Genomic DNA, 18,565 nt, shown 5'->3' on the forward strand with positions numbered 1-18,565 from the left:
GAACAGGGAGGGAAAAGCAATGTGAAATCACTGAGAAAGATTTTTTTCTTTTTTCTTCACACATTAGGCTGTTTAAGATTAACTGATTGGAAAAGGATATCAAAAATAAGCTGATCATTTGCTTAACTGCAATATAAGGTGTCAAAATTAAAATTAGGCCTATAGCTATATATTTTTACAATAGGCTATGCGTATCTTTTTAAACCAGCTGTTGCAAAAATATTAAACATAGAGACGATTAATTTGACTCTAAAGTCAATATTGATTCATCTGCGCGAGGAAGATGCGTTCATCGCTTCGACGCGGAAGAGTCCATTCTGTGTAAAGGAGAGTTTTGCAGAAAAGCCTGTTTAGATTTTAAACCTGAAGTCATGTTATTATCGCGTCAGTGAAGCGGGACACCGAGCAGCTGTTTCATATGCAGATGTTTCATCTCGTCGCTCATTGAGAAGGCGTTTTATAGGCAGATGTTTGGGCTCGTCGCTCCTGAGCTTCATTGGTTTCACCTGAACGGCTTCATTTTCATTCTCATCTGAGGGTCAAACCGCTGCGCGAGACATTCTCATATCTGCTCTATGAATCCTGGACACTTTCTAACATGTCTACGAAGGCAGAGCAATGTAAGTATCATGGAGCTTGCTGTCATGTCATATATAGCTGTAATGGCATATAATGTAATGTTTTAATAAGGGTGTCTGTGCGCTCAATGGGAGCGGCGTTGTCAAGGCAACAGTCTGAATGTGCGCGAGGGGAAATTGACCCACATATGGCTTTTACATACAGTGAAATACGGAGGTGTAAAACACGAGAGCTTCGGAAAGATGACAGGTTATGTGTTGCAGAAGACAGAATATGTCTTTTTTTTCCGAGGTCGAATAATCAGATTGTCACTGCAGCACTAAAACAGAAGCTCGAGTTGATTTTAAAAGCAGATCACCTGCGTTTGTTTGATCATCTGATCATATTGAAGATAAAACAGTTAATGTTAATGTGATGATGATGATGATGATGATGGTGAAGATGACCAGTGGTGAGGAGCTGTTTGTAGGGGGCGCCATTTGCTTTCCTCCGTCTGTTTTGTTGACCAATAGTCTGTCCATTATAAAACACTGCTGGTCATTCAAAACACAAGTGAACCTGAAAACTGAGCTGAACTCTTTCTGTGATTTGATGTGCTCATGATCCTGGATTTCGACTTTATGTTGGATAATATGTGCTCAAACTGACACTGATCTAATTAAGTGTCAAAGATAAGACTAGGGGGAGAGCAGGGACGAAAGTACCATTTTTCACAAAAATGTAATTTTGAAAGATAATGTTTTAGACAGCGATATATTTTTGCTGTGGTCTATCAATACCAGGTGGTATTTTGTACAAATGTAGAACGGCTTCAGTATAATTTCACTTTGAACATAAATTGCACATTGTTACTTTCAACCCCGTCAGTTGGGACGAAAGTAACACACAGGTGGGTCAAAAGTAACAACAACACAAGCTAGATTTTTTGTGTTAGTCTTGTTTTTATTAAATATACCTGACTATGACCTTGTTAATATGTAACATATTTTGTCCTTTATCTTTGAAAAAAAAATATTAAATTACATTTTCATTTTAAATTGAGAATTTCAGTTTCATCAAATGTTTCAAAAGTAACCCGACAGTACAAATTTGAATTGTTTAGTTGCAATGTCAATTTATTTTATAAAACATTTTTTCAACAGTTTGAACAATATGAAAATTAAATTAAATTAACTTAATATAAATTCTCAACATAGTGTAACAGTCATGTTTCCAATCCAGCTGTTTTTATGCATAAATTCAAAATGTACATAAAAACATATAAATAGAAACACTGCAAATTCATAGGTGGGTGTGGAAAAGCTAAGGTATGGCTAAAAACTAAATGTGACTGTGGTAAATGTAAACAGATTGAGTGAATAAATGGTGACATACAGAAATCAGCAACAGATATGTCCAGAAACGCCCTCTCATGAACATCTGGCTGAATCAGACCTCTGTCTGTCTTTCTGACCCTCACTCTTGGCATATTCTGCTAGTATAATATGACATAAACATGTTTTAATAAATGCTGCACCGCAGAGAAAGCCACCACATTAGCAGAGGGACAAAAGAAACAAGTGTTACTTTCATCCCAACAGGAACTCCTGACATTTAAATCCGATTTACTTTCATACTGAAAAGTTCTGAGAAGGCAAACTTCAGGATGTTACAGCACTAAATAACCTGTAGATTGATCATTATTGTGACACATGAAACTTGTAATTAGAAAAAAAATGACTGCTTCAGCAGTTTATTTACCGTATTCGAAAACTGCTTTCCGGACCTAACCGCGGGAAACAATGATGAAATCACATGATGTTTGGCAGCTCCGTCAAGGGTTGCGTGCTGAACGTGTCTTAACTTGGAACGCAAATGTAGTCCGAGCTCTGAAAAAATCGCTTTGTTACTTTCGTCCCGCGTTACTTTCGTCCCGGTTCTCCCCCTATATCTTGTATTATATAAGCATTTAGTCTATAATCTTAGCAAACATGAAGAGTAAATACAGGACTTTGTGTTTGTTCTTCACTGCTGTAAAATCTGTCATGGGATAAAACCATCCTGCAGTAACTCATTATGTAAAAACTAAATAAATATAAAAGTTGACTGTAATAAGGTAATTGTTTTCTCAAAATGTAACAAAATTGTGAGCATATTAGGTAACGTTTTTACATAAAATAATAGACCCTTTTCAGATTTCCATGTTTCTCAGAAGCGGAAGTCGTCATAGTTGGGTAAACTTTTATAGCGGTGAATGAGAGACTTCAATGTTTTGTTTCCATTTGCACAAATAGCAAAAGAAAAACTCAACAATAGTGTATTTATAACTTGCAAAAAGAGGAAAAAAATAGAGAGGCAGTCAGAAGAGAGAAAGATGTCACTTCATAGCAGCTGTATTAAAAACACTCACAGCAGCGTTAACTAGTTTTTTGTATTTTGATACAACAGTAATATAATACTAAGTATAGTGTGTTATAAATGTACATACATTTTTTAAAAATGAAAATATAAAAACGTTGCAGGATTTACAATATTGATGTACACTGAAACGCGTCATCACAATCTGTGAAAACAGTCTATTCTGTTATGACTCATTATAGTAACTCATAAATAATTTAAAAATAAAGCATAGTTAATTTTATAATTTTGATAATCTAAGTTAGCTTAAAGGGTTAGTTCACCTAAAAATGAAAATTCTGTCATTAATTACTCACGCTCATGTCGTTCCACAACCTTCGTTAATCTTCAGAACGCAAATTAAGATATTTTTGATTAAATCCGATGGCTCAGTGAGGCCTGCATTCACAGCAATGACATTTCCTCTCTCAAGATCCATAAAAGTACTAAAAACATATTTAAAACAGTTCATGCTAGTCCAGTAGTTCTACCTTAATATTACAAAGCGACGAAAATACTTTTTGTGCACCAAAAAAACAAAATAACGACTTTTCAACAATATAGTGATGGGCCAATTTCAAAACACTGCTTCGGAGCTTTACGAATCGAATCAGTGACTCGGATCTCCTATCGAACGGCTAAACTGCTGAAATCACGTGACTTTGGTGAGTCGCTGATTCGATTCGTAAAGCTCTGAAGCAGTGTTTTGAAATCGGCCCATCACTATATTGTTGAATTGTTTTTTTTTTGTCGCACAAAAATATTTTCGTCGCTTTATAATATTAAGGTAGAACTGCTGAACTCACATGAACTGTTTTAAATATGTTTTTAGTAGCTTTATGGATCTTCAGATGGAAATGTCATTGCTGTGAATGTAGGCCTCACTGAGCCTTCGGATTTCATCAAAAACATCTTAATTTGTGTTCCAAAGATAAACAAAGGTCTTACAGGTGTGGAACGACATGAGGGTGAGTAATTAATTACATTATTTTCATTTTTGGGTGAAATAACCCTTTAACTGCAATAAATGATTTTTAATAATTTTCTTAAAATGTCACATGTGCATCATATAAAAATCTAATTGCATAATGTAACAAGTTATTATATATTTATGAGATATGTACTACTTTTTGAACTCACCAAAACACTAATGAAAAATGTAATAAGGAAAAAAATACATAAAAAGCCTTTTGCATTCCTTTGCAGTAGTCCATATATATTATTTTCTTTCATAATTACCTACAGAAAGCACAATGCCATTGTGTCGTTTGACAGTTTTTTTAGAGCTCACACAGAAGATGAATCTCATCTCCACTCTTTTCAGGATAAATCTTAAATAAAGTTAACTTAGCTAACATACGTGTGGGTCTGTTCCTTACATGACTTCAGAAAACTTGTAATGAAGATTGAGAGTCAATATGAACTAGAGTTATGACCCTTTTAGGATAGTTTAAGGCCAAATCCCTGTTCACTCTCATCATGGAAAAGTTACGCAGACATTTGCACCGATTTTAATGGAAACCATTCTTTTTGAGCAATTATTTTCAATAAATTGGTTAATTTATTCATTCAACTGTTGCCATAAATATGAAAGCACAGAATTCTCTAGAATGCCATTGTACTGTATGTGTATCATAAGATCTGTCTTTACAGGAATGACTGTTTGTTCTCATATAAGATCATTTAAATAAAGGTAATCATCCATATTTATGGACAGTGAGTGAAATTTCATGTTCAAGTGTCAAAAGGTGAATAAAGAATATGTACCTAATTCAAATATAGAGAAACATCATTGTGCAGATTTTCTGACACTTATTTGTTTGGTCGTTCATGTGAGACTATTTACAGCCATCATTGCAAAAAAAACCTCCATCATTCTCCTTGATTGCAAATTGACAAAGTCAACTGCTGAGCTGCATCACTTCTCTCTTCTTCTAAACTGTCGGATGATATTTTATTTTTTCTTGGTAAGACAGAAAACAACATGATGAAAAAAACATCTTTCCCCAGCATTAGAATATGAGTAACACAGAAGTGTGTTGATCTCTGTTCACTGTGGTCATTTGTCATCTGACACCCCCAAACTGTCTGATGTGGAAAAAAAACAACTTGAAATGGCAGCAAGTTAGAAAATGTTTCAGCTGTGAAAATACAGACTTGAATGTGCTGCTGTTTCAGAAGGATGAACATTTACTGATTTACTGTTCAATCAAAACCAGTGGATTGTTGAATACTACTGAATGTTAATTATGTGTCACTTTGCTCTTTATTTGTTTAGTTGGCTCTAAGATTCGATACTTGCAAGAGTATCACAACCGTGTGCTTCACAATATTTACCCAGTGCCATCGGGAACAGACATTGCAAACACTCTGAAATACTTTTCCCAAACGCTGCTCAGGTAAGTGCACTACACTGGAGATAGGGCAAACACAAACACTGCATTCGTTTTAAAGGGTTAGTTCACCCAAAAATGAAATTTCTGTCATTAAGTACTCACAGTCATGTCATTCCACATCCGTAAGACCTTTGTTCATTTTCAGAACACAAATAAAGATATTTTTGATGAAATCCAAGTGTTTTTTTTTAATTTTTTTATCCCTCATAGAAAGCAACGTAATAACCACATTCAAGGTCCAGGAAAGTAGTAAAGACATCGTTAAAATAGTCGACGTGATTACAGCGGTTCAACCTTAATATTATAAAGTGACAAGAATACTTTTTGTGTGCAAAAACAAAACAAAAATAACAACTTTATTCAACAAATTTGTCTCTCCCCTGTCATTCTCATATGCTGTTTACGTTCAGCGCCTCCAGGTTCGCAGGTTCTGTAGAACGCCGAGTCATTATTGGCCGGCTCCTGCGTCAACATCACACAGATGCGTCGTGATGATCACATGAACAGCGTCGGCCAATAATGAGTCGGCATTCTGGAGAATGACAGGGGAGAGACGAATTTGTTGAATAAAGTTGTTATTTTTGTGCACAAAAATATTCTCGTCATTTATAACATTAAGGTTGAACCACTGTAGTCACGTGGACTTTTTTAACAATGTTTTTACTACTTTTCTGGACCTTGATTGATGGTAATAATTACGTTGCTTTCTATGAGGGATAAAAAAAACCTCTTGGATTTCATCAACAATATCTTAATTTGTGTTCTGAAGATGAACAAAGGTCTTACGGATGTGGAATGACATGACTGTGAGTACTTAATGACAGAAATTTCATTTTTGGGTGAACTAACCCTTTAACATTATAATGATAGGCAGAACTAGTGTCAGTATTTCAACCACCACCGAGACATTGGAGCTCTGTATTATAATTCAGTATGCAGGAACATCATGTCAAATGTAATGCAAAGGACACATTGTAGATAAACTGTTCAAAAAGACAACAACCGATTTGCCAATTCAAACAAGAAAGTCTTGACTCGAGTGTTGTTTTGTTTGTCCTTAATTTTTGTCTTTTAAATGTCAAAGATTTCAACTATGGAATATTGGCTAGAATTGAAATACAGTTCGTCTCACGAGTTATTTAGGCTTGTGTGTAGGAGCACTTCTTCATGTTTATTGTTCACACATAAATGGAAACAGTTTAACTCTTTCCCCGCCAGCATTTTGTTTTTGAAAGTTGCCAGTATTTTTGATCATTTTCACAAAACTTTCATGGCCCCCAGAATATTTTGTTGTATGAATATCTGAACATGCAATATATCAAAAGAAAGAACAGAACCTCTGCTTTTTAACAACAAAAACACATTTTATTCTAACTTCATGCTTTCTTTTTATCAAAATGCAAATTGCGTTTTTGTCAAACAACGTGCATAAACAATCTTTTATAGCTTGTTTTTGTTTCTTTTTCACCTGTGTTTTGATCCAGAAGTTCTGTTAAGAATAATGCGTAATAGCGCCCCCTACTGTATAACAGTGAAAAAATGGATTGATGGAAAATTCCGCCAATGGCGGGGAAAGAGTTAACGAAGACTTAAAGACGTGCTCGATAATGCAGAGAAACCAAGTTTAGCATCTGAGAACAATATGTAGTTGTGTGTACAGTATTTGTTTTGTGTTTTTTATCAGTGTTTGTGTGTTAAAGGATCTTTTTGTCATTAAGAGTTGATAATGATTGTATATGAAATACTGTCTATGAGTATGCAGGGATTTATTTCAGTAGTTTTCAGTGGGTTTGAAATGTCAAGAACTCTGTTCATGTAGCATTCTGCAGTTGAACCACCTCTCATTCCCAGCCAGACAGGGCCTTTAGCTTTGATAAGACACAGTGTGAGAAATACTACACCATCCTGTTTTATGTAACGTACATCAAACTACGCTCTCCTCTCCCTCCAAGACCATCACAGACCAAATTTTTGCTGAGGTAGAAGTTGACAGGGGACAGCAGACACAAACACCCCCCACATCCCTCCACAAACATGAGACATTGCTTTCGAAACCAGTGTATTCCTTTTCCATTACAGTTTTCCCCAGCTGTAGACTAGTTACATTTCTGTTAGAATTGATATCCATATGCCTGTCGAACCATTATTTCTCTTCCCTGAAATGATACTGAGGCAGTATCATAATGTATTTACATACAGACATTCTTTTTGACGGTGCAATAAACATGTGTTGTGACCAGGGAGCTTTTAGTCTAACCTCACATACATGTTTATTACTGGCTGAAGCATGTTTCTGAAGTGTCATCTCTGTATCGTCCTCAAAACTAATTATTTCGAGATTGCTCTCATCTCTGACAGCCCCTCCATTGCTCAGTATTTCCCCTACGGCTCTTTGGCCTCCTGACCGACCCGCGCCGCTCGTCCTCCGGGGATTGGCCGCTCGGAGGGCGCGTTGCGTGCGCGTCAAAGGCGAAGTACGGGGCTGCCACTGAAAACATGCCATTTTTTATATTTTTGCTCCTTGTCACCAGATACGCATGAGATGCAGTGGTCGTTGCATGTTTGGCAAGCGCCCGTTTCGTGGCTGCTTGAGTTTCGATCTGAACCAAAACCAAATTTCAAGTGCAAAGGTGATTCTGGCACATCCAATGCACTACCAAAAGTCTGTGGAGACACTGCATCCTATGTGGGGAATATCTGGCTTTGGTTCTTTTCTACTTACGCTGTCTCTGTAGAGCCATTTCAATGTAATGTGCTGTTTCTTTGTGTCTTTGTTGTCTCTTTTTTTCCCCTGTTCCCCTCCCTCCCCCACCCCTCCCTCGGAGCAGCATCCTGTCCCGTACAGGCAGAAAGGAGAGCCAGGAAGCTTCCAATTTGGCCGTGCCCATGACCATGTGTCTTTTTCCTGTGCCATTCCCACTCACCCCATCTCTAAGACCACAAGTCAGTTCCATCAACCCTACAGTTACTCGATCCCTCCTTTACAGCGTTCTGCGGGACGCCCCGGCCGACCGGGCTGGCGCCCCCCAGCAGAGTCGGGAGGTTCAGCTCTCAGATTACCCCTCACTGGACTATCAGGGGCTCTATGCCACCCTCGTCACCTTGCTTGACCTGGTGCCCCTGCTGCAGCACGGTCAGCACGGTGAGTCCGAGCTCTGCTTCCTTTCCTCAGATGCGTCCTCAGTCTCTGAAAGTATCAAACAAGTAAGAAAATGATTTCCATTATAACTTGAGATCATCGTAATAAGGATTACTAAATGGACGTTGCTTTCGAGCCAAACAAATTCGCTCAGCGTTTTAAGAATCGGTGCCTGCTGTTAACTCTTTCCCCACCATTGACGGAATTTTCCGTCAAACCACGTTTCACTGTTTTAACTGAATCTCCGGATCAAAACACAGGCGAAGTGGAAGCAAAAACATGCAATAGAAGCATTGCTGATGCACATGTAAAATATCACAATCAACAAACATTAAAATGAAGTCTTTCCACGGCATTGAAGGAATTTTCCGTGTTTTCACTGTTATACGCTAGGGGGTGCTCTTACGCATCTTCTGAAAGAGTACAGAATCTCCGGATCAAAACACAGGCAAGGAAGAAGCAGAAACAAGCGATAGAAGCAGCAAAAATAACGCGATCATCAGAGAGCATTTAAATCAAAACTGCCTAACGTTACCGAATGAAATATCGACCCAGGAAGAGGAAATGACTGTGAAGCTTTGGGGGTGTTGATGGACTCGATCTGCTCCATCTGTGTTTTCATCATCATTCTGAATATGATCCGGACGAAGTCTTGATTTTCTCAGCTTTTTGTTGTTTGTTATGCATACAACAAAATGTTATGAAAGTTTTGTGAAAATGATAAAAAATGCTGGCACTTTTTGAAAACTTTTAAAAAATATGATAGTGGGGAAAGAGTTAAAGGCCGTTTTTGCCCAAAAATCATCATTCTGACATTATTTACTCACCATCATATCGTTCTTTCTTAAACAAAAGAAGATATTCTGAAAAAATGTTTCACAGTTAAAGTCATGGTTTGTCCACAGAAGAGGGCGAGGGTGAGTAAATGATGACAGAATGATTATTTTTGGATTAAGTTCCTCGGTGTGTTTCTCAGAAAACGAAAATAATAAAAAAAATTAAAAAAAAATTAAAAAAAACCCCCGAAAATATCACTCTGGCTGATTAATCAGCTAATATTTGACCATTTTGTAGATTATCAGCAGAAATCGTTCCATCTAGTCAGTGTTGGGAAGGTTACTTTGGAAATGTAATAGGTTACAGATTACAAATTACCCTATTTAAAATGTAATAAGTAGAGTAACTATTTCAATTACTTTATTAAAGTAATGTAACTGATTACATTTGATTACTTTTTTAAATTTCTAACGAATGTTTTCAACTGTTTGAAACTGTTGAAACATTTAAACCTACTGTAGTACTCAACACTGATTACTTTCAAAATCCTTCATCACTTGATTTAAGATTATAATAATTTAATTTTAAAGCACAGCCACCACAAAATCCGACTTTAGCAACTCTTTTTACTTTGAGATCGTTCTGAGGTTAAATACAGATTTAAAATCATGTTAAGAAATATTAGCTATGATACTGTTTTTGAAATCAAATCTTTGCATAGCTATGACAGAAAACACTGGCATCTAACAAAGAAAAAAAAAAACCCTAAAAATCTTAAAAAATTAAGCATATACATAAACTCAAATAGGAAATAATCAGTTATTGAATAAGCATGTGACCTATTCTGTGTCCTAAACCCGTGAAAAATTGGTGTCTCATATTTTAGAGCAGTCGATGCAATTTGGAAAAGAAATCCATTAAACAAATTAATATTATTCAACATATCCTAGCTTTTTACAGAAAATACTCAGATGTAACCCCCTTTGTAATCGGTAACATTTTCATAAATAATTGTAATTTAATTACACATTTTTTTCTCAGTAACTGTAGCTGATTACAGTTACATTTATTTTGTAATTAAATTACATAACTCTGTTACATGTAACTATTACTCCCCAACATTGCATCTAGTGACATTGTCAATAAAAACAGCTTTCAGCTAGCTTGATCTCTAGTTATTAGCATCATATCTAAACTCAAAATCTGCCATTGATTGCTTTCATTTCACAACCTAAACACTGCGCTCAAGTCTGAACTTGGCGTTCTTCTATCTCAGTCATCTGTCAGTCACCTTTGACTGGAAAACAACTCGTACGGTATGAATAACTAAAGGTGTGTTTGCACCTTCTAGTATTTCATTATGCAGAATTTAGATGCATTCTGAAGAAAACAAAGCGTTAAATGTCATTGTGCTGTTCGGAGATGAGTGTTTGTAAGGCTGCATGAATCTCTGTTTGCGGTTGTGGAGGACGTGGTGCTCATTCGTTCATCTGCTTGTCTTTCAGATCTGGGGCAGGCCATATTTTACACCACAACTTGCCTTCTACCTTTCCTTAGTGATGATATTCTCAGCACTTTACCCTACACCATGATCTCCACTTTAGCCACCTTCCCTCCTTTCCTGCACAAAGACATCATAGAGTACCTGAGCACATCCTTCCTGCCCATGGCCATATGTGAGTATATATGACTGTACAAATGCGAGAGATGTTTCTTCAGAGTCAGTATTTGAGCGATCACACCGGTGGTTGGGAAGACGTATTTGAGAAGCAGCAAGCAATTAAATCGTTCACTTTGAAGTGAGGAAATGCGTTTTGTGTTGCAGTGGGTTCGACTCGAAGAGAGGGTGGCGTTCCAGCGTATGTCAATCTGTCTGCCTCCTCCATGCTGATGATCGCCATGCAGTACACTTCAAATCCAGGTACATACAAGAAAGCTACTTCTACTTGCAGACGTCTCTATCACAGTGTAGCATTTCAGGACAGAGTGATTTCTGGGCTCTAAATGTTGTGAATGTTTCTCTGCTTGTCTTCAGTGTACCACTGTCAGCTTTTGGAGTGTCTCATGAAATACAAGCAGGAAGTATGGAAGGTATGGATTGGTTCTTCATGTCTTTTTGGAGATCTCTCCAAAAGCACTTCACACTGACTCATTGATCACTGTGTTTTTAAAGGATCTTCTGTACGTCATATCGTACGGCCCATCCCAAGTCAAACCTCCGGCAGTTCAGATGCTCTTCCATTACTGGCCCAACCTCAAGCCTCCAGGTGCCATCAGTGAGTACAGAGGCCTGCAGTACACAGGTGAGACGCTCCGTTTATTCCCACAGACCAGTTGAGCTCCTTTCAGTGAAGCAGTTCAAAACGAGGGCGTCTCTGTGTTAAGGTTTACATGCTCAAGCAAATTCACACAAAGCCATACGCAGGAACGTATCTGTATTGTAAATTATTCTGTTTTTTTTTTTTTTTTCCTGTTGTTCAGTTACCTGAATTTGGGGTGTCATTCAGGAAATGTGACTGACTAACATTGATTAGGTCTTGTTTAAGTTTTACCATTTGACAAATAGATTAGGAACATATAGTACCAGTCAAAAGTTTGGAAACATTAATGGTTTTTAATGCTTTTGAAAGAAGTCTCTTCTGCTCACCAAGGCTGCATTTATTTGAGCAAAAATACAGTAAAAACAGTAATATTGTGAAATATTATTACCATTTAAAATGGCTGTTTTCTATGTGAATATATAGTAAAATGTAATTTATTTCTGTGATCAAAGCTGAATTTTCAGCATCATTACTCCAGTCTTCAGTGTCACATGATCCTTCAGAAATCATTCTAATATGATGATTTGCTGCTCAAGAAACATTTATGATTATTATCGATGTTGAAAACATTGAGAAAGATTTTTTTTTCCAGTTTTGCAGGTTTTTTTTTTTTTTGTGGAAATCGTAGTACACTGACATTCAAAAGTTTGGGTTAAGTAAGATTTAAAAAAAAAAAAAAGAAAGAAAGAAATTAATACTTTAAATTCAGCAAAGGCACATTAAATAAATGCATTAAAAATGCTGTTCTTTTGAACTTTCTATTCATCAGTTTCCACAAAAAATCTGAAGCAGCACAACTGTTTTCAACATTGATAATAATCAGAAACGTTTCTTGAGCAGCAAATCATCATATTAGAATGATTTCTGAAGGATCATGTGACACTGTAAACTGAGGTAATGATGTGACAATTTTGCCTTGATCACAGGAATAAATTACATTTTAAAATATATTCACATAATATTTCACTGTTTTTGATCAAATAAATGCAGCCTTGTTTAGCAGAAGAGACTCTTCCAAAAACATTAAAAAAACGTAATGTTTCCAGACTTTTGACCGGTATACTGTACATCTCATGCGCTTCGTTGATACATCCAGCTTATCTGTTCTCTGCATTTAGGACAAGAAACAAAGACAGTTCTCAGTTCAGTGTATTGTTGACCCGAGAACTGTTGAACCTGGAGTGTGATTTGTGAATCAGAACAGTTTGTTCCAAAGAAGCGTTTGCAGAAGCAGCCATCACTAGCTCTAGATCACATTTCTCTGCTTATTTCGAGTCAAATTCTCGGATGTGTTCGAGAGACCGTTCTCTGACTAGCAGTTTTGAATAGAGATGCAATTGATTCAATCTGATGTGGTGAACTGGTTCAAAGATTCACAGAAAAGCACCATTCTGAACAATGTCTCATTTACACACTGGACATCACTGCTCCAGTGGCTCGTGACCAGTGGTGTTCTGAAATGAGGAGGCAAATTTTTTATTTATTTATTTATGAATCAATGCAAATTCATGTGCATTACTCTTAACGTTGACACATCTTCCTTGTTAAATGAACATTACATTACATCAAAAAAGGAAAAAAGAAACCACATACAATTCTATTTTGTAATTCTACATTAACAATGTATTGTAATAAATGTTCTATTTATCAAAACCTAGTCAGTCTCATCAATTTAGTGTTTTAAGCATTTCTACATTCATTCCAAAATAATAACTGAAGGCTGTAACAATTTAAACAATATATTTTATTTGTGTATTGATGTTTTTCTTTTTAATAGTCATCTTAGGCTATTTTGGATCATCAGTCATGCTCCGTAAACGCCGTCTGTCACAGACACGAATTTTATTTTTAATTTCACCAAGCTGATTGCACTAAAAAACCCCGCAGTCATCGTGTTTTCAGTCCATTTCAAGTTTTATTTTGACGTGATCTGATCACTTACTTTTCATCATTTGTTCATTCAAACTGACGCGTGGAACGTGCACGTAAACAAGAGGCGGGATTTATCACGCAAACCAATCATATCCAATCATAACCAATTACATCCAATCATAGGGCGATGGAGACATTGCCTCCTCTCACGTGACTTTCCCCCATTCATTCTCAATTACCCCCCACAAAACCCACCGCACGCCAGGGGCCTAATGGTTTTATATGAGAGCAAAGGGAGGCATGACTCCTGCTGTAACTTTACCTGCGGGTGTCGGTGTTGGGCAGTGTTCCTTAAGAAATACGAGTGACTTGCGCTCTTTTTAATGTCATAATTTGTAATATTTGTGTTGTTTTATATGTAATATGGATTATTTTCTCATCCTATTTTTTTTTTTTTTTTTTTGAGGAGGCACTGCCTCCCTTGCCTCCTCGGAGGAAATGCCCCTGCTCGTGACAGACCTTCTCCTGAAATGTACACATTATTTGTGTGTTTTTTTTGTGCTTTCCATCACAGCCTGGAACCCCATTCACTGCCAGCACATCGAGTGCCAGAACTCCATTAATAAGCCGGCTGTGAAGGTACTGTAACTCTTCACCTCTCAGATTGTTGTAGGTTTTGTTTTGTGCTTTAATCTAGTCAAGAATGTGGATTTTGTGGGATTGTGGGTTTTATTAGGGAAGGATTGTGTGAATGAGACTCTGATCGGTACGATTAAGATGCAGCCTGGGAAAACATGAGGGCTTTAAGTTAGCAAAGACACAACATGAACTAGAAACAATACTCTCAAAATAAAAGCAAACAGTACAAAAATACACCCAGGTACTGACTGATAGATTTTTCCCTGCAAACATCTGCTCTGGACAGTCAAACACAGAAGCAGAGCAGGAAGAGAAGAGCTGTAACTCTATTACCAAGAGCTGATGACTCTGTTCCCGCTCCACACTGCTGTAAACATGATCCTTCACAGAGATACACACTTCACTGCTGCACAATAGACTGTTTACTTTAGACGATATTACAAATCAACAGTCTGAAGCTGTTAGAGAGGTAAAAGAATTATTATGATTATTACAAACCCACAGTGATGGTTTGCTCTGAGATAATTACTGTAGTACTGTGTTATAATAATACAGTAATACTTATGGTCACTTCACTCAGCAATGTCTTAATTTATACCACAACAAAATTGCCCCAAAAATACAGAAGATGCTCAAAATAAAACAGATGCAAAATACCATAAACATACCTCTTGTTGTACTGCTACTTGAACAAATTGTCCATTATTAATGATAAGAGACACATACAGTCATGGCCAAAAGTATTGCCAGTGACATAAATTTTGTGTTTCACAAAGTTTGCTGCTTTAGTGTTTGTAGATTATTTTATCACATGTTTCTATGGTATACTGGAAAACAATGATAAGCATTTCATAAGTATTAAAGGCTTTTATTGGCAAAAGCATTCAATATATGCAGAGATTCATTATTTACAGTGTTGACTCTTCTCTCTGTCACGCTGGATATCAGCTTCATGGCCAAATCCTGACGGATGGCGATCCATTCTTGCCTTATTAGTGCTCGAGCTGATCACAGATTGTGAACATCTGCTTTTCAATGTAATGATCTCTGAGCCACTTCATTATCACTCTTGTGACATGGTGACATGGTGCTCCATCATGCTGGAAACTTCACAGATTATCACCAAATTGCTAATGGATCGTTGGGAGAACTTGCTCTTGCAGGGCGTTTTGATGCCATTCTCTACTCTTGGCAGTGTTTTTGGGCAGAATCGTGGGAGCACCGTATCCCTCGGATGAAAAGCAGCCCCACATATGGGTAGTCTCAGGATGCTTCACTGTTGGCACGACACAGGACTCATGCTAGCGTTCACCTATTCTTCTCTGGACAATGGGCTATATGCACGGAGCGTTCTTTAGAACTTCCGCATTAATATAAGCCAGCTCGAAAACTTCCGGTGAGATGTCACTTGCTGGTGTGTTGAGCATCAGTAGTGTAATACTTAGTTTATAATCAGAATAGTCACTTAAATAGTCAGGCATAGCATTAATTTAGTTATTCAAGCGTAAGACAGCATAAAAAATAAAGACGTACCTCATTGTTCCTCCTCGGGTAAATTCAATTCGACCATCAGTTTCGTGTGAAATTTTTTTTTTTTTAAAAAATTAAATATTTATTGTGCACCTTAGTTAGATTAATTGAATAAAATGTGTTTTCACAAGTGTGCTGAAATCATTGAGCTTGCGCTGCACTGACTGACAGCTGCTGTGATTACAAAGGGAAAGCGTGGTGCTTGCTTACTGTGTCATTCATTCACAAGAAAAGTTACTGTTTTTCATGAGATTTTGTGAGTACTTCATACTTCACATTGACAAAATGTATTTTTAAACCTAGTTAGTTTATAATGTTTAATATTTAGTCAAAACTGAAACTATTAGAGGAAATGGCTGATATATGCGCAAATAAATGCTACTCTGCTGCCACCTGCTGGTTATAGTGGTAATTATTGTCTTTTTTATTTTTAAAGGAACACTCCACTTTTTTTGAAAATAGGCTCGTTCTCCAACTCCCCTAGAGTTAAACAGTCGAGTTTTACCATTTTCGAATCCATTCAGCCGATCTCCGGGTCTGGCGGTACCACTTTTAGCATAGCTTAGCATAGATCATTGATTCTGATTAGACCGTTAGCATCTCACTCAAAAATGACCAAAGAGTTTTGATATTTTTCCTATTTAAAACTTAACTCTTCTGTAGTTACATCTTGTACTAAGACCGATGGAAAATTTAAAGTTGCGATTTTCTAGGCCGATATGGCTAGGAACTATACTCTCATTCTGGCATAATAATAAAGGAACTTTGCTGCCGTACCATGGCTGCAGCAGGCGCAATGATATTACGCACCATCTCTCACAAATGTCTCCATGGTTACAAGGCACACTCCCTGTGCAAGCAGGGGGTCACAGGTGCTGCGTAATATCATTGCGCCTGCTGCAGCCATGGTACGGCAGCAAAGTTCCTTTATTATTATGCCAGAATGAGAGTATAGTTCCTAGCCATATCGGCCTAGAAAATCGCAACTTTTCATTTTCCGTCGGTCTTAGTACACAATATAACTACAGAAAGGTCAAGTTTTAAATAGGAAAAATATTGAAAATCTTTGGTCATTCTTGAGCTAGATGCTAACGGTCTAATCAGATTCAATGAACTATGCTAAGCTATGCTAAAAGTGGTACCGCCAGACCTGGAGATCAGCTGAATGGATTCAAAAACGGTAAAACTCAACTGTTTAACTCTAGGGGAGTTGGAAAATGAGCCTATTTTCAAAAAAAGTGGAGTGTTCCTTTAAATAAGTGTTTTCTATCAAATGTTGAATTTCCTACATTTTGAAACATTCGGTTTTATAAATGGGGACCATTTCAGAAGGATGAACAAGTAATGTTTGTGGTCATCACATTAAAAATAACATTTGAAGTGCTGGAAAAAATAATGTGTGTGCATGTCTAATTGTAGACAGCATTTTTTAAATGGTCCCAATAGCTTCGTCTTTATTGTAATCAATAAAACTGGTTTATTGGCAAATTAGGTAAATGTGATAACTGCATTAAAATATGAATACAACATTAAAAAGTCAACCATTGGTGTTTTTGTGTCGATGTACAGCGAGTACAGAATAAACAGCTAACAGTTCACCGGAAATGCCCGAGCTGGCTTAACAACAACCAGGAAGTAGCCGTGCATATAGCCCATTGATTTTCCAAGTGTCTCAAAGAGTCTCATCAGAGAAAATAACTTTGCTGTCCAGTCCTTATACTTCCCACAGAATTTCAGTCTGTCCTTGATGCTTTTGTTGTAGAGAAGTGGCTTCCTTGCTGTCTTTCCTGACACCAGGCTGCTGTCCAAACGTCTTGGCCTCACTGTGCTGCAGATGCTTCACACTATTGAGCAGCTCTGCACTGGTGGTGACACGACGTAATCAGATTTTTTTTTTCTTAAGTGACTATATTCTGATTATAAATCTGTTTTTGCTAAATGTCCTATGCCTTCCCTATTCAACTTACGGAAAAAATGGAACTGGTGCTGCGTTTGTTTCCGTAAGTTGAATAGGGAAGGCGTGGGACATTCAGTGTAAGCTTTTTGAAGAATACGGAATCACGTTCTGGTGGAAGCACTTGTGATGCGATCATTTGTGCCTAAAAAAAAATAAAAATTTTTTTAGATTTTTTTTTTTTTTTTTAGAAAATGACCAATCATTTCTCTAGATAAGACCCTTATTCCTCGTCTGGTATCATTTAAAGCCCTTTGAAGCTCCACTGAAACTGTAATTTTGACCTTCAACCGTTTGGAGACCATTGAAGTCCACTATATGGAGAAAAATCCTGGAATGTTTTCATCAAAAACCTTAATTTCTTTTCGACTGAAGAAAGAAGGACATGGACATCTTGGATGACATGGGGGTGAATAAATTATCAGGAAATTTTTTATTTGAAAGTGAACTAATCCTTTAAAAAACAAACAAACAAGCCCAATCCAGGTGAGAAAAAAGTAACGCAAAAGTAACATAACACATTACTTTCCATTAAAAAGTAACTAAGTTATGCAATTAGTTACTTTTTTAGGGAGTAACACAATACTGTGATGCATTACTTTTAAAAGTGACTTTCCCCAACACTGGTGACATGATTCCGTCGCTGACAGTCCTGGCGCTTGCTGGACACTCTGGGACGTCCTGTAACTTGTTCACTGCAGTTGATCTTTTCTTCCTGAAGTTCTTGATGATCCAGTAAATGGTTCTTTCAGGTGCAATATTATTTGCAGCAATTTCCTTGCATGTGAGGCCATTTTGATGCAAAGCACGTCTTTCTTTGGAGGGAAGCATTGCCAACACTAGAACACAATGATTGGAAGCACTTCTTCCCTCCTTTTATAGAGATCAGTCTGCTCTTATAATCCTATTAGAATTACTGATTACTGAATGATAGTACTTGTTCACACTTTCAAATGTGTTGATGATATGATGCTAGCTGGTC

General features: G+C 37.1%; 1 protein-coding gene across 1 annotated transcript in view; it reads left to right on the plus strand.

Moving 5' to 3' along the window:
• Nucleotides 1–316: 316 nt before the first annotated feature.
• The window catches only part of LOC127498609 (protein unc-79 homolog), a 59,759-nt gene continuing 41,510 nt past the window's right edge, over nt 317–18,565 (plus strand). The window contains exons 1-8 of the mRNA XM_051868147.1: nt 317–620; nt 5,234–5,354; nt 8,180–8,493; nt 10,773–10,943; nt 11,093–11,188; nt 11,303–11,358; nt 11,441–11,570; nt 14,035–14,099. Coding sequence (XP_051724107.1) covers nt 599–620; nt 5,234–5,354; nt 8,180–8,493; nt 10,773–10,943; nt 11,093–11,188; nt 11,303–11,358; nt 11,441–11,570; nt 14,035–14,099 — 975 coding nt within the window. The 5' untranslated portion in view covers nt 317–598. The remainder of the gene's footprint in view (nt 621–5,233; nt 5,355–8,179; nt 8,494–10,772; nt 10,944–11,092; nt 11,189–11,302; nt 11,359–11,440; nt 11,571–14,034; nt 14,100–18,565) is intronic.

Source organism: Ctenopharyngodon idella, chromosome 17, assembly GCF_019924925.1.
Source record: "Ctenopharyngodon idella isolate HZGC_01 chromosome 17, HZGC01, whole genome shotgun sequence".
In the NCBI taxonomy this organism is placed as follows: Eukaryota; Metazoa; Chordata; class Actinopteri; order Cypriniformes; family Xenocyprididae; genus Ctenopharyngodon; species Ctenopharyngodon idella.